This window comes from Adelges cooleyi, unplaced genomic scaffold (assembly GCF_023614345.1).
Source record: "Adelges cooleyi isolate 19-005CV unplaced genomic scaffold, UGA_ACOO_1.1 ACOO_flye_CR_arks_rails_tigmint_CR_PRNA_17, whole genome shotgun sequence".
Classification (NCBI taxonomy): Eukaryota; Metazoa; Arthropoda; class Insecta; order Hemiptera; family Adelgidae; genus Adelges; species Adelges cooleyi.
Window position 1 is genome coordinate 506,110 of NW_026095827.1, and position 16,298 is coordinate 522,407.

At 28.7% G+C, this 16,298-nt stretch overlaps 1 protein-coding gene across 3 annotated transcripts; it reads right to left on the reverse strand.

Annotated features, from left to right (window-relative positions):
• Positions 1 to 4,093: 4,093 nt before the first annotated feature.
• On the reverse strand, positions 4,094 to 14,040 carry LOC126833082 (uncharacterized). 3 transcript variants are annotated; one of them, XM_050564222.1, is made up of 13 exons: positions 13,893 to 14,040; positions 13,786 to 13,830; positions 12,662 to 12,727; positions 12,530 to 12,580; positions 12,398 to 12,466; positions 12,255 to 12,308; positions 12,093 to 12,193; positions 11,980 to 12,022; positions 8,562 to 8,652; positions 7,593 to 7,763; positions 7,150 to 7,284; positions 4,912 to 5,175; positions 4,094 to 4,387 (listed from the first exon to the last, which is right to left on the reverse strand). In XM_050564222.1, the coding sequence occupies exons 1-13, from the start codon at positions 13,978 to 13,980 to the stop codon at positions 4,213 to 4,215; spliced, it is 1,353 nt and encodes a 450-aa protein (XP_050420179.1). In that variant the 5' UTR covers positions 13,981 to 14,040; the 3' UTR covers positions 4,094 to 4,212. The 3 variants fall into 3 exon arrangements, with proteins under 3 accessions (XP_050420179.1, XP_050420181.1, XP_050420180.1); XM_050564224.1 differs by lacking the exon at positions 12,530 to 12,580; XM_050564223.1 differs by lacking the exon at positions 11,980 to 12,022 and having other exon boundaries at positions 12,095 to 12,193; positions 12,255 to 12,344.
• Between the last annotated feature and the right edge of the window lie 2,258 nt (positions 14,041 to 16,298).

A 16,298-nucleotide genomic window follows, 5' to 3' on the forward strand; every position in this document is an offset into this window, starting at 1 on the left:
TTATTTATTATTTAATATATTTTCTATATTTGGCAGTTGTATAACATTGTAAAATAACAAATTCAAAAAAGTTTAAGTAAGGAAAAACCACATAATCGCAATTATATTTAAAAAAAAAAATCTATTGTCTGGTCTATAATGAAATATTCTGTGATTATTGTATGTTATTCAGACGCTATGGTTTTAACTCTTACAGCTTATGATGTTATATTTACATTAGCTTTAAACTATAGGAAGAGTGTATTTTTGTATCGTTTTTATTTGCATAAAAAAACTGATCTGATGGAGGATATGATGGACAATTTGATGAACAATCCAGACGTTCAGGAGTTTTTTTCCGGATTAGTCAACTTTTTGAAAACGATAGTAAGCTATATAAAGACAGTTTTTTCATTTACACAACACAATTTCATAATAATTATTGGCCTCCTTGGAAAATAACTCGGGACTGTTTGGCTCTACATGTGCCCAACTGCTTTATCATAGCTTCCTTATCCAAAGTTTTATCTCCATTACTAAAAATATCTTGTTCTTCTTCCGTGACTTTGGCCTTCAAGACCATGTGGTTCAACAAATTTGCCTCCAAATTTCCCTATCCAATGCTAATTCCTTCCAATCCATCCCTGGTCTCACTTTCTCTATGTCTTTTTTGACCCTATCTTCCCAGCGTAATCTCGGCCTTCCAAATGGTACATTCTCCTGTACTATTTTCACAAATGATCCTGTTTTTCGCCAAGAATGACCTGCCCATTTCAGTCTTCTTTTGGTAATATCTTCTTTAATGCTTGGCCTTTGATACAAATCCTGAAGTTTCTTGTTTTTACGTATTCTCCATTCACCTTTGGATTCGTCTTTACATGATCTATATATTGTCCTCAGTACCTTTCTGGCAGCTTGTGACCTAGCTTTTATTTCCATACATATTTTATTCTGCTGTGTTATTAGTGTGCCAAGATATTTGAACTGCTGTACTCTTTTAAACTTGTAGTTTTCGACTTCTAGGCACTCATCGCGGCGACCTACTTGCTCGTGTCTTTGAACTACCGTATATTCAGTTTTCGCAGAGTTAATCTCTTGACCTATACGTTTGCAAAAATATAATATTGTTAAAAAATAATACATCGCTTATCAATTAGGTGACCTACATTGAAGCAGTTGTCCACAACACCACTTCTAAGAAAGACGAAACACTTCACACGGTGACTCGTGAACCACCCTTAACGACTCGTGACTCGTCTTGGACCGAAGCAATACCTTTGTCAATATTTGTCATCTTCAAACTTCTGATTATCGTCGCGTTGCTCATTGTCTTCGCTTATAAGATGTATCGTAAATATTTACAAAGGATACATACAGTAAAATAAACAGCTTAAGCTACTTTTCTAAAACTACATTTGGGTAGTTGTTTTTAATTTAAATTACAATGCACGGGGTTACGTTTGGTTTTAAATAATGAAATATTAAAGAAGTCCAGAAACTCTTTTCAATCGGTAACTCTACGGTTGGTGTTAAACTTCTCCACGGATCTGTTCGGGCAAAAAAAAAAAGATGTTTCTATTACTCGAAGGCAAAACATTGGATCAGGAATATGTATTATGATCAATTGTTTCTCCTTAATTTCAAAATCGAAATGCTTCTCCCCTCATTTTCCCTTTCCTCCCTGCCCTCACTTTCACATTTTTCTCATTTGCTCGTCCACTTTTACGGACACAGTCTTTTATCAAAACATCTATTTTCTTCACAAAACAAATTTAGCCAAAAGTTTTACTACGTAAAATAACTTATACATACAGGTTTAATAACAGTTATTTTTTTTTATAATTATTAGTTCAATGAAAATTTAAAACAGTCGGTTTATCCAATCGGCCAACAAGTTTTACAAAGTAAGCTTCGCCTTAACTTTTCGGGTACGAGTCTTAGAGGTAATAAGACAATACTTATGAGAAAAATTATGAAAACGTATGAATACAAAGTGATTCATTATCACCATGATATCTGGAGTATACAACCTTCAAACTAGAACTGAACTAAAATTAATTTAATAATTTAGGTCATATTCTTATGAATTGTTTTAAGCCATATATTAAACACCAAAATACTAGCCAAAAACTTGATATGTTTACTAGCCACCTTAGATACTAGCTTGTTAATATAATATATCATTATCTATAATTCCACCACTAATCTAAATTTATTCGGCACTTCAACGAGACATGTGCCAGAGCTAAGACATGGCCGTCCCTATTCCAACCCACACACCCAACCCCCTAACCGGTAATATTGTAAGAACTGTGTAAAATAATAAAAATATCATTTATGACTTGTCAAATGTTTTATGTTCAATATATGGACAATACAATGAAAATTAATTTTTGTACCTAAATTTGTAAGTAAATTAGATGGAACACTTCTATCACTTCATAAAATTATAAATAAACTCAATATTATAATTTTATCATAACAAAACAAACACGAAGCAGCCATGGTTAATTTTGGTGTGTAGTGTTAGGAGATTTGTTGATATAAGTACTAAGTAAAGTGTAAAAAGTTTTTTTAATGTACTGGAAATGTTAGACAATAAATTATATATTACTATGCACAAACAATAACTGTTCACCGATTATTGGTAGTTTCTGGATAAGTAAATCGAAAAGATTAAGTTTCCTAAATAACTGAATATACTATAATTTGTAGTTAGTATAAATTATTGTGTTATGTATCAAAGATTTTTTAATTAATTATAACTATATAATCTAAACAACATAAGTACAATAAGTATAAGTGTTTCTAGATATAAGATTGATTGGCTTGCAAAGGGTTGGCTAATTCTACAATTGTGGGCTTTAAGGGTGAAAGTTAATGTAGAAAAAGTTCTTTACATTTATTTTATTGCTTTATTTAGAGAATTAGATAGACCTGTAAACTGCAAGGCGCAAAATCGAAATACCAAATTCAAGCAACTGTAAAGCTGCCATTTTTATTTTTTTCGATATTATGTAATTTAGTTATAAAATACTTTGAATGGTTAATTTCATGATGCTATTTATTTCATTTTAATAAATCTTACTATTTTTTTACAAAAAAATTGAATTCAACAATGCCTTAAATGTAAGCTTTAATGTCAACAATCATTGCTGATTTAATCGGCAAGGACAGTTTGCATTCCTTATTAATATCGTGTTATGTTGTGTAACGATCATCATAAAACACCGTGTATACTATTCATTCGAATCGACATTACCCTAATTCCAATAGGATAAATTTTAACTAGAACTCTCATGATTAGATTTGAAAAAAATATTTAAAAAGTAATAATAATAATATTTCGAAAATTTGGCTTAAACATGTAAATAACATTTTAGGTAAAATTAATAAAGATAATAATATTGAATTTTTTCCTCAAGGTATAACTTATCAATATCCTTCTATTATATTAACGTATGAAAAAGAAATCGATGGAAAGTTGCCATTCCTTGATTTTATTAATAAAAAGACTTTAGCGAATTATTGCTAAAAAACGCACAGTTTTACGTTCATTTCCAAATTAAGCAAATTATAAATAACACCTCACATTAAATAAATGTATTTAAAGTTGTATAATAAGAGGAATAGGTCCTGAAGCAAAAGCCTTAATATGATTGTACAGTATGTTAATTTAAACTATTCTAAGACAGTACTCGTCGATGCATTCACATTTTATGAACAATATGTATAATATTTACAACACAAAAATAGTATAAAAAAATATGGAGCTGAATGTCTTTTATTTTGTTTAAAAAAAAAAATGATTTAAACATATATTAAGTAGTTTCATTAAAAAAAGAAAATGACTAATTTATTTGTCTTGCGTCTCATCAGCATGTACACGATTAATATGGTATTCGAGAGAAGATTTTCGTGTAAACGTTTTCTCGCAAACATTACATTTAAATGGTTTTGCGCCAATATGTAGCAGCTCATGATTCTTAAGAGAAGAGCTGTAAGTAAACGTTTTCTTGCATACGTGGCACACATAAGGTCTCTCGTTAGTATGTATGCGTTCATAAATTACCAGTTGTGATTTATATAAAAATATTTTTGAACAGACATCACACATTCGTAGCGACAGCTTCTGTTTGGATTATGGATGTTGGTAGATGTTTCTGGTATATTGACAATAGGTTTTTGTTTATTTAAAGTATGCGGTTTTTTTATGTGTCGAATAATTTGCACTTAAGTATTAAATGTTTTTTGGCATAAGTTGCACATAAACAGTGGTGTTTTGTTCTTTACTTCTTTCAATTTTGACACTATCATATGTACATTTTTAACCGGTTGCCTTTTTATATTGATGTTACAGCTATTTCTTTTCTTTTTGAAAATGATATCCTTGTATTTCGTTCCAGCACTAAAATCATTTATAATAATTTATACATATATTAATTCAAAATCCAAAAAAGTTACTAATACAATTAAATAGTAGTAGACATTAAGTAAAACCAAAGTTAAAAATAAATTCATATTTTTTTTAAGAACTATATTACATTTTATATATTAAAAAAATTTTGTTATCATTAATAGAAATATTATTTTAAAATGCTAATTTAATTGAATATGATGCAGATATAATTTCTAGGACAATTAATTAACATGGCAATTGTCATGAGAAGTAGGACAGCCAGGAAAAATATAATTATTTCATCAAGTTCGGTTTATATTTCAGGTATCTCAAGAGGTTTAACAAATCTTAATAATTTACAATAAATTAAAATTATTCTAGTATGTACATTTTAGCTTTGGTTTGAAATATTATGTTTTAAAATAGTTTTAATAATATTTTTTAAAACAAAAAGGGGATAGACGTAAGGTTTAAATATATTGGTCGCGCGAAATTTTGCAGTTAATGAATTAAACGAAATACATGATTCTCACCTAAACTTATTCCTTGAAATTTTTTTTGTAGTTTTACAGTTCGTTTTGTGGAATTTTTGTATGTGATGAATAATTCGCTTTTTTGACGTAAATGAATCATGACACAGATTGCAAACAAAGCTCTGTACTTCGTCTTTATTAAAACTTGTACTATGCAAGCTTAAAGGCAACTGGTTTTCAACTTCTATAGTAGAGACGAATTTCCATTTTCCCAAAAAGTCTACTTCCACTTTTACGTCTTGTTCATTGTAAGTTTTGGTAACACTAAAAACAGTATAAACAAGTGAAATAAATGATAGTTTGGTTTACATAAAATTAAAAAAATTGTATTTAAATTTCCTGCTTGCGAAGATTCCTAAGTAGCTATCTGTAAGACAATTTTTTAATTTCAATTGTAATAATAAAAAAAATGATAAAAATTGTTCATATTTAAACTATTGCTATTTCGTTTAAAAACATTAATTTTGAAACTTAAGACCAATATTCCCTTTGAGAAACATTTTCTTTCCAACAAAAAACAATACATTGTAATCAGACTACTCTACAAGACGTGGGTGTTATTACCGTGTTACATTAAAAAGTAGTGGCACTTAGGGACATTAAAAATAATGTGTCATTTTATACATTTATATCTTGGGATCTCATATTTACTATAGGAAAAGCAAAAACAGTGGGGTCATTGCAGAGGTGGGACAACAGACTAACTCACAATTTGACAGACTGATAATAAAATCATATAACAAACAATATTACATTTTTTACCAAGCCTGATAATTTTTTAATATAGATTCTTATTTGCTTATACATATATGTATATAGCCAGGTCTTATCATTGACCATTTGGCTTCTTTTTGGCTTAGTAAAATTTCAATTGGGACACTCCCTAAATTAGTTTAATGTATATAAAATAGGTCAAAATATATTTTTGGTCTTAACACTTGCCTCACTTTACTTTAATAATAAAATTAGTATTTCCTATTTTTCATAAAATAAATATTTAAGCAAAATTAAAAGTATCTAATGGTGATTGCTGCAATATCCTCATGCAAATTAATTTTTCTCTTAAAATATTTAAAATACAAACTTTAATTTCGAAAAAACCAATTACTCTTCAATTCAACCAAAAAAAAAAAATTGAATTTTTTCTTGATTATGACATAGTATAGTGATATATTAATTTCAATACATTGAATTTAACAATGCACCAGCATGTATGTTTTTTTGGTAATAATCATGAACAATTGTTTTTAAGAAATTTATTAAAAATAAAATAATAAAGAAATGCTTCTGCATTAAAAAAATAGACATTATATTTATCGTAGTAAAATAATGACCACTCATTAGAATAAAAAAAAATGATCTTATAATTATTTATTTTTTTTAAATGTTAAGTTTTGTACTGTTAGGACAAAATTATATTTAAAACATCCTTAACCATAACATAATAAACTCTTCGCCTATATGACGTATTTCGGCAACAATGTTGTCATCTTCAGCGCTAACGATAGACTAACGACAGAGTGTATTATTCTATGATTAAGGGTTTTTTAAATATTGTTAAATTATAAGCAACCATATATTGCTCAAGTTTTTTCAAGATTACTATATGGACATTAAAACTTTTTGGGTACTAGTAGTAACTTTGGTGTACGGCACATAGTATTATTTTGGAAATTTAATCATTTATACCAAAATAACTGAGTAACTAAATATGCGTTTGGCTTTACTTTAATATTTATAAAATATTTATGCGTACATGATAAAAGACGCATTATTGCTAGTTACTCATAAATCGTGAATAACAATACAATACATATATTTTCAAATACCCGTCGACTGTTTAATAACATTGCAACATAGAAATTTACTACGGTCAAAGTGTAATTTTCGCTATTTTTTGGATTTTCCTTAACTTTAGATTTCTGGAGAAAATTGTGTATGTTTTAAGCATCACTCTACATCTACCTTAGGACTAATTTTCAGAACTTAATCACTAAACTTTACTAAAAGAACGAAATAAAGAACAATATCACACCACTTCTGGGGGATAACTTTTTTTGTGTCTGTGTAAACTTAAACTTTTTTAACACTGGACCAGTTCATATTGGTATTATTATAAATAATATACTGCACTAGCTAATATGGTAAATTACAATGTGTTTAAGATGATACACATAACAGTAAATATAAAATTTTAAATATTCAATTTAAACAACTTTTGTTGATGAATTCCATTACTTGTTTGTATTTGCATCTATTATTCTTATAGGTGTATTCTGGACTGTTGAACAACTATATGTCGGTGTGTTGAACGAATCTTCTTCTTCATCTTTTTCTATTTTAATTTCCGGCACCGTCCCAGGCTCAACAATACTACAGAATAATGATTACATAAATTATTAAAACTGATAGTAAAATATAATGCATTGATATTTTTATATAAATGAAATAATTTTTAAATTTAACACGTATTTTTTATTTTATATTAGTTGACCAGTTATTTAAATCAAACTTAGATTATAGATTTATTTATTTATCTAGAGGAATTGGGTAAGTATTTGGAGCTTATTTAGGATATTTATGACAAAGTTACATCCCGTGCAGCCCGTAAATATAGCCAACACTACTAAATAAAAAGGAGAGAAAAAGTTTTTAAATAATTTACTTCGAAAATCTCATACCTATTTGTATTTTCCAGACTTTCCTTATGACGGCAATTTTCGGTTATCAAACAACTATTCCAAGATTCTTCTGGTAAATTGTTTTCAAATTCAATAGTAGATTGAGCTATGCAATCACCCAAAATATCTACTTCCTTTTTGATAATCTGCCCGTCGCAAGTTATGTGAACACTAAACATATACCAAAATGAAGAAATTATATAAAATTAAAATACTAGATATTATATAATTTGAAAAAATATACAATTCTCAAGTCTCGTATTATAATCGATTCAACAATGTGAGTAATTAGTATAATTTAGTAATTAATATAGTAAAATTGTTTAAAGTCGAAGTGGTACAGCACTTGTACTATATACACATTTTATACAAGTACACGTGTAAATATGTAAATTTATCGTTAGTTTTAAATAAAAAATATTAATAAATTTGACATTAACTCTTATTACATCAAACATACAACATATATATTATCAAAGTAAAATGGATGAAATAAAACATGTAAAATTAACTTGAAATACAATTTTATTTTTGGACTATTTATGAAAAACCTCACTAAATAATCTGTAAAAAAAAAAAAAAAAACCACTTTTAGAAATTACGATATAGCAAAACAACTCCTTTTAGTTTTACTTGTGAGCTTCTTCGTTAGTTATCTTTTAAACTAATTTCAATATATTTGATAACTCCCGTTTACTATTACAATGATATTAATTAGGAGCCAAAAGTTACGTACATACAACAGATCGATAATTTGATACAAAATTTAAACCTGACAAATTATCTAGAAGTATGATCTTTTAGACTATTTGTGAAAAATCCTCTTTAAATAATCGGTTAAAAAAGTTAATACCAATTCTAAAACAGATAGTACAGCAATGCAACTCTTATAAGGTTTTAGTTTCTTGTGTAATAGTATAAAAAGGTTTCAATATTATTTTAATTTTTTAATTTCTTGTAGTCATTTACCTTGAAAATATCGTTGACGTGATTTGGTCATTTGGAATTTCATTAACTTGCGGCGGTGTAGTCTCAAGTGTTCTTGACTTTTTGTTCGAACCTTATATAATACAAATATATTGATTAAGATAACTGTTACTTAGTATAGTATAATTATTCAAGTACGTTGTAATATTTTACCTGGACCTGACATGTTAACTACCTTAAGAAAGAAAATGATTTCAATAAAATTTTATTAAATTTAAGTGTAACGTAGCTGTTGCCATTTTTTTTTTTCATTAGGTACTGTTTTTAATATTTTATCCATATTACATATTATGTAATACAATGTACAATGTACATGTACAACTGTGTGTAGCTTATTTCTAAACAAGCTCGCATATGCATTGCCATAGATAGGTTTTCAGAAATCTAAACATTTGTCGTGAGTTGCCATATAAGCTTATAACTAATGATTTCTGATCTTTGGTCTCACTTTTTTTTATTATATTTTAAACTAAAATGTGTTGATAACAAAATGCTATTTAAAATAATCGTACTTAATCATTTTAAACAGGTTTGGGGATTCACTTATTAATGATATCAATTTTAACTGATACGAATTTTAGTTACAAGTGAAATTTCTACAAGGCTACTTTCAAAAATTTTGTTTAGTAGTTTTATATTAACTTAATGAATCAAACGATTTTTCTATTACCTCTATGTATCACAATGAAAATTCTAGCCACGCGCATGCTAATATTTACCTCCACTGTGTTCTATCCTCCAGGCGACGAATACTACTGTTATCTCCAATTATGTCTCGACAAAAATTATTAATGACTTATGATTTATTTGAAAAGGTTAGTTGTTGAGTGTGTATATTATTTATATTAAACATTAGTAATATAAAACTATGTTGTGATTTCTTATGAAATTTAGAACATTCCATGGTTTTCTATTAATCAATTATAATTTATAGAAATGTATTAATATGATAGGGTTATTTATTCCATAGTTTTTGAATTTATTTTATTTTATAAATATATATTAAATGAGTTGCCATTCGATACACTGACAATTATATCAACCATATCCTATGTTCATTGTAACTTTATTGATACGGTTCTCTTATAAGTTACTTATAATAATATTTTAAGTTAATTTAGTCTTATACAGTTATATATTGTACAACCCGTGTATAATAAACAGTCAGATAAATATTTCTTTTTTAATCAACCTAGTTTTTCTCTAAACTTATTTTGTATCACGTTGATACAAAATGATTTTCTTATTGCTACATTGTTTGTGTTTTAGTATGTTAGTATGTATTGGCTCGTACCGGCTCCTGTTATCAGGCTTCTGTTATCACGAACCTGTTATCATGCTCCTGTTATCACACCTCTTATCATTGAACACTGTTATTTCCTTATAAATATTTGCTATATAATATATATATATATATGTATATGTATATATATGTACTACCCACAGCAAAATAAAAAAATTAAAATATTACCCACATGAATATAGTCGAGAAAAAAATGTAACGCGTTCCGAAAAAAGTGTTATGAAAACTATGTGTGGTGCGGTCGAGCGTGATCGGTTCCCAGGTGTGAGTGGTACTGGGATCAAATCCGGTTCCCCTCTCAACACTTTTTGCATTATTTTTTACAACTTTTATGGTCATTTATATTGCAACAAGATTAAAAACTTATAAAATATTTATATTTTATTACTACAGAATACATTATTACATTACTTAATGTACTTGAAACCGAATGCAATGTTAAAAAAAAAATGTTGTAAAAAAATGCAAAAAGTGTTGAAAGGGGGACCGGATTTGAACCCGATACCACACACTCCTGGGAACCGGTCACGCTCGATCGCACCACTTATAGCTTACATAGCGAAACCTATACGAAAGAGACTTCGTTCCAAACGCATGTCCCGCGACACGAACCAGTTTATATATATATATATATATATATATATATATATATTCAACATTATATTGTATGCTGTGTTGTGTACAATGTTGTGTATGTGTGCTATACCTCTTGCTTAATAATTCCAAATATTCATCTTGCTACATTAAAAATTAGAAATATATATATATAAATAAATATATATATACATATACATATAATTCACCTTATTAATTTCTTTAAATTAATTATTCGCATAAATATCAGTTAAAAAAACTTGTATTTTCCTTTTATACCCTATTTATCATTTAATGTTTATTTTAAATTATTTACTAAATTGCTTATCATTTCATAACTCTATATAATACTGATTCAATCAAAAAATTCATTTAAGTATTAACAGTGATTCAATAACCGCTATTGATAATTTCCTTCCAACTTTGATCCTTTAATTAAATATGTATGTATATCACGGCTTGTTAATTTATTTTTAATTCCACATTAACAACTTAAATAACAGGTAAAAAATTGTATTTTACTTTTCAATTTGATAATTTCCTTTTAAATTAATTAATAATATTTGATTCTAATAATGTTTAAAACATAATTCATTTAACAATTGGAAATTCCTTGCAAATTAGTTATTTTAAATAAATGTCTATACATACATATTCCGACTTATTAATTTCTTTTGAATTAATTATTAAATTAACAAACAGTTTAACAATTGTAATTTCATTTTAAATTAATTATTACCTGTCTTATCATTTAATACTTGTTTGAAATTATTTAATAAATGTTTTATCATTTAATAATTGATTTTAATAGTGATTAAAACATAAATTAATTATTACCTTAAATAACAGTTAAAAACTTATATTTTCCTTTCCAATTTGATAATTTAATTTTAAATTATTTCATACCTTATTTAACATTTAATATTTATTTTATATTATTTACTAAATTGTATATCATTTCATAACCTTTTTATAATAATGATTCGTTCAAAATTGATTTAAAATTTCCTTCCAACTTAGATCCATTAATTAAACATGTATATCACGGTTTGTTAATTTATTTTAAATTGCAACATTAACTTGAATAACAGGTAAAAATTGTATTTTACTTTCCAATTTGATAATTTCATTTTAAATTAATTCGTAACTAAATTATCATTTTACTACTTGTTTTAAATTAATTTATCATTTAATAATTGAATATAATAGTGCTTCAATCATGATTCATTTAAAAATTGTAATTTCGGTGCAAATTGTTTTTTAAATAAATGTAAAGTCATATCTCGACTTATTAATTTCTTTTGATTTATACTAGTGCTTCTAAAATCAGACACCGTGTACGCATACTAAAATATACTAAGTGCCGGGAAGCCAAGTACATATTCCAATAAAATCAGATTGTACTACTAACCGTTGAATAATATATGTACATAAATATATATATAATTAAATATCACTTGATACGTGTAATCATATTATTAATTGTGTTGGTTGTATTCTTACGGTTCGGAATTTGTAATTGCATATTATCGTTAGTGTCCATTTGACCAATAAGATCATATTTATTACTAGTACTTATCCGCTCGCGTTATTTTAATTAGTGTTATTGTTTTTTTACCGTCCATTGGCATTGCACCACCAGTTCTTATCGCTGTGTCGGCGGCGGCGGCGGTTCCTGTGTGATGAGTCGGAGACGGAGGCCATACGTCGATATATTCTAAATTGATCAACACTGTTATTGCTTTGAATATTTTTATTATTATTATTATTATTTTTACCGATATTTTCGTCACTGCCGTAATCGATCGAATCCACTGTCGCCGGTACTCTTTCTGATAAATATATATATTGCGAACGTGTTAGCCGAGTTGTGAATGAATGTTATATTAGATAAATTTAATCGTTATTTTTTTTTGTTTACCCGTTTGCCCGATGTTACTACTACAATTGTCTGCTTCGCTATTTTCTTCTGTGGTCAAGTCTATCCATACTGTAATTAAATAACATAATTATTATAATCATCCTATAGTATTGTATTTCTTTTTTAATTAACCTTCATCGTCAACATGGATTTGACCAGGTCCAGCGTGTTGAGACGCGGTCGCTGTAATGACACGACAGTGCCATGATATTTCACTTTTCTTATTATTGTTCTATTTATTTTGTTGATTTTTTTTTTACTTACTCGGTTCACTGTTAATACTATTGGTGGATTCATCATCATCATCATCCACGGTCAAGTCTACGTGCACTGTAATCGCCCAGATCCCAATGTTATATTTGATTGTGTAAAAAAAATATATATATATACAACTTATAATCATACAGGGTGTCCCATTTTAAAATACTAATCGATTTTTCTCTAAAAATACTGATCCAATCAAATAGTTGCTTGTTAGAGACTTTTAGAGTACAAAGGGGGACATTATAAAAAATTAAAAAATTGGGTACAAAATTCAAAATGGCTGACTTACGGTCAAAAACATGTTTTTTTTAAATGGAAACCATGTATTTTTTGTTAACCAAACAAATGTTCTTATCAAAACTAACAGCTTTTGTTGGACATTTTTTTTCGAAAAACCCATAATTTGTAAATTAAGTATCTTTAGCTATTTTTAGTTTTGATATTTTATTTTTATGCATATGGTAACCTTGTCATGTGTAGTAACCTTGGTATGTGTGGTAACCTTGGTTTGTGAAGTAACTATGGTATATGTGATAACTTGGTATGAGTGGAAACGTTGGTTTGTGTGGTAACCACGGTATGTGTGGTAACCGTGGTATGTTTATAATTTCCTAACCTAACCTAACCTTACCATTACATTATCATTATCTTTATCGTTAACGTTATCCTCTTTTCTGTGTATCACAAAGACAAAACCCATGGTTATCACACATACCAAGGTTACTACACATGACAAGGTTACCCATATGCATAAAAATAAAATATCAAAACTTAAAATAGCTAAAGATACTTAATTTACAAATTATGGGTTTTACCATTTGAATTATGGGTTTTTCGAAAAAAATGTCCAACAAAAGCTGTTAGTTTTGATAAGAACATTTGTTTGGTTAACAAAAAATACATGGTTTCCATTTAAAAAAAACATGTTTTTGACCGTAAGTCAGCCATTTTGAATTTTAGACCCTATTTTTAAAACTTTTTTAACGTCCCCCTTTGTACTCTAAAAAGTCTTTTATAAGCAACTTATTGATTGGATAAGTATTTTTGGAGAAAAATCGATTAGTGTTTTGTAAATGGGACACCCTGTATATCTATAAATACTGATCTGTTTCTTTTTTCCTTACCTTCGCCGGGGGTTTGCCGAATTGATCCGGGTTGATGCGGTCCAACTGTAAATAACGTGTCAGGGCGATATTAATCTATTTAATGATATTTCCATATTCGTTTATACCCGAGTAGTGATTGAATTGTCTTTGATGTCGTAGCATATTGCTTCGGCTAGCAAACGTGAACTTGCATACAGCACAAGACCGAGACATTTTCACTGTGTGTGTGTGTGTATGTGGTGTTAGGATGAATGCTTTCCGGTTGTTGAAAGACTAAAGATTGAAAGGTTATCGTTAGCGCCGGTATTTATAGTGCATTCGCCGGACAGTCGTCGCAGCGATTACACAATTTTTTATCCGGACGATCTGTGACCTGTTATTTATTCTCCACACTTTGACGCATATCATATCTATATCATAGTTCTGTCTGCTGTTTTTTTTTTTAATTACCATACACCGCACTACTGGTAATAGATTGTACATTCCGCGGCCTTTCTGCAATCACGGCGCGATCGTCTTGTGCAATAGTAATTACAAATTTAATCACACATTTTTGACCCTATATGTTCACCCCGCGTATGGCGTGATCGATCAATGTCCAACTTTAACTCGGTACGTACCCGTTCTTCGTTAAATTATATTTAACGCTGTTTTTTTCGTTAGTCGCCAGAATGATTTGTCTGTATGTGTTCACGTGAATCTATATATATATATGTGATCCAAACCGTATTACACTTTATCGCTACTGTTATTTCTCGTTCCACTTCCTATAGTGTGTGTGTGTGTAGATCATATTTTCTATTATAATTACATTAACTACATGCACTTCCACACACACACACACTATTCATACTCCGACCTCAATTGATTTATAATGGCACTGCTATGCAATCGTTCGTTTATAATATTCATATGTACTAGTAATGTTAGATAATCTAATAATGGTAATATTTTTTTACTTTGCACACTGATTCCGACGGGGGTGCCCGGTTACGGCGTTGGGCAAAGGCACTAATCACTATTGCTTAAGTACTGATGAGAATTGTTAAGCGTAGTGTTAGGTGCCTCGTCCACCTCAGTCTAGATACTTGTTGGAAAAGAAACAGATCTGCTAAAGAAGCGACTGCCCAGTGCTGCTCAACGATTAAAGTAAAAATATGGTTTAAATTAAATTTGAAAGTCTAGAGGTTATAAGGCGAGTGTCCAGTTGTGCTTACTCACCGATTAGAGTAAAAAAAGTATTTAAATTCAAATTGAATGTCTAGAGGTCAGTCGGTTAAAAAGCGAGTGTCCGGTGCTTTTTAGAGTAGCCGCCGAGGTTGCTTCTTATTTTAAACATAGTATGGGTTTTTTGCATTTAGAAGCAAAAGTGTTTTGCAAGCTAAGTACTGTTATTAACTGTAGTGTGAGCTACCTGTGTAGCTATCTGTCAGATCAGAAACGTCCTACTAATAATAAGGCGAGTGTGCTACTTGCTTAAAGTACAATTATTTTTTTTTTTAATGATATGTTGAAAATAAAGTATCTGGTGTTGCTTACTTCACGGGCTTGGTAAGCAATGGTTTAAAATAGAAAGAAATGTTCAGAAGTCAGCCGGCTAAATGGTTTGGTATGGTGTACCTATTTGAAACAAAACTTTTTACAAACGTAGTACTCATCTATATTATATATCTAGATATTGGTCGAATAAATCTCCTATTCTTACACGCCGGCCACGGTATGTGGAAGTAATGTCGTTATAATTCATAGTACCTATATTTATGTGTCTATAAATAGGTATCATATATATCTAGCTATCAGAATTCATACCTAGGTTCAAGAAAATATTTTCCAAGCTAACTGTTTAACTGTAGTGTGTCAAGCTGTTTGTCGGATCCGAAACGATCTATGTAACTATAAAAATTTGAGTAGCTGGCGCTCCTTGCATCATTAGATTAAAATAAATGTATAAAATCAGACAGTTAAAGATCGAGTGTCCGGTTTTGCTTACTTAAGGGTTTAGTAAGCGATGGTTTAAAAGAGAACGTAATGTCTAGAGGCCGATAGGCTAAAATATCGAATGTCCGGAAAGAAGTGAAGAGTGATAAAAACATTATTTGGATTTTTGATTGACTATTTGACGACAGTGCTTATAAAAACGTCCAAAGAGAGGTTAAATAAAATGTCTCGATGCAAACCTTTTAAGTTTTTAGATCTGGAGAGTTACATAATAATAATAATACAAATATTCAGTGCATCAAATCAAATACCTATATTATTTTATACCCTTCCGGTGACATATTTTCTATGTAATAGATAAATTAATATACATTCATATTTTTTTAATCCATATGTTTAAATCCATAAATTGATATTTTTTTTAGATGGCTAACCAACAGTTCATCCTACTAAATGATCATAATTAAAAATGTCAATATAATTTTATTTTTCATTATGTAATAAGCGTAGTACCTATACTATATTACACGTCTAGATATTGGTCATTAGAATCGTAATTTGTTGAGAAATCATATCTATGTCAGTATTTGGTA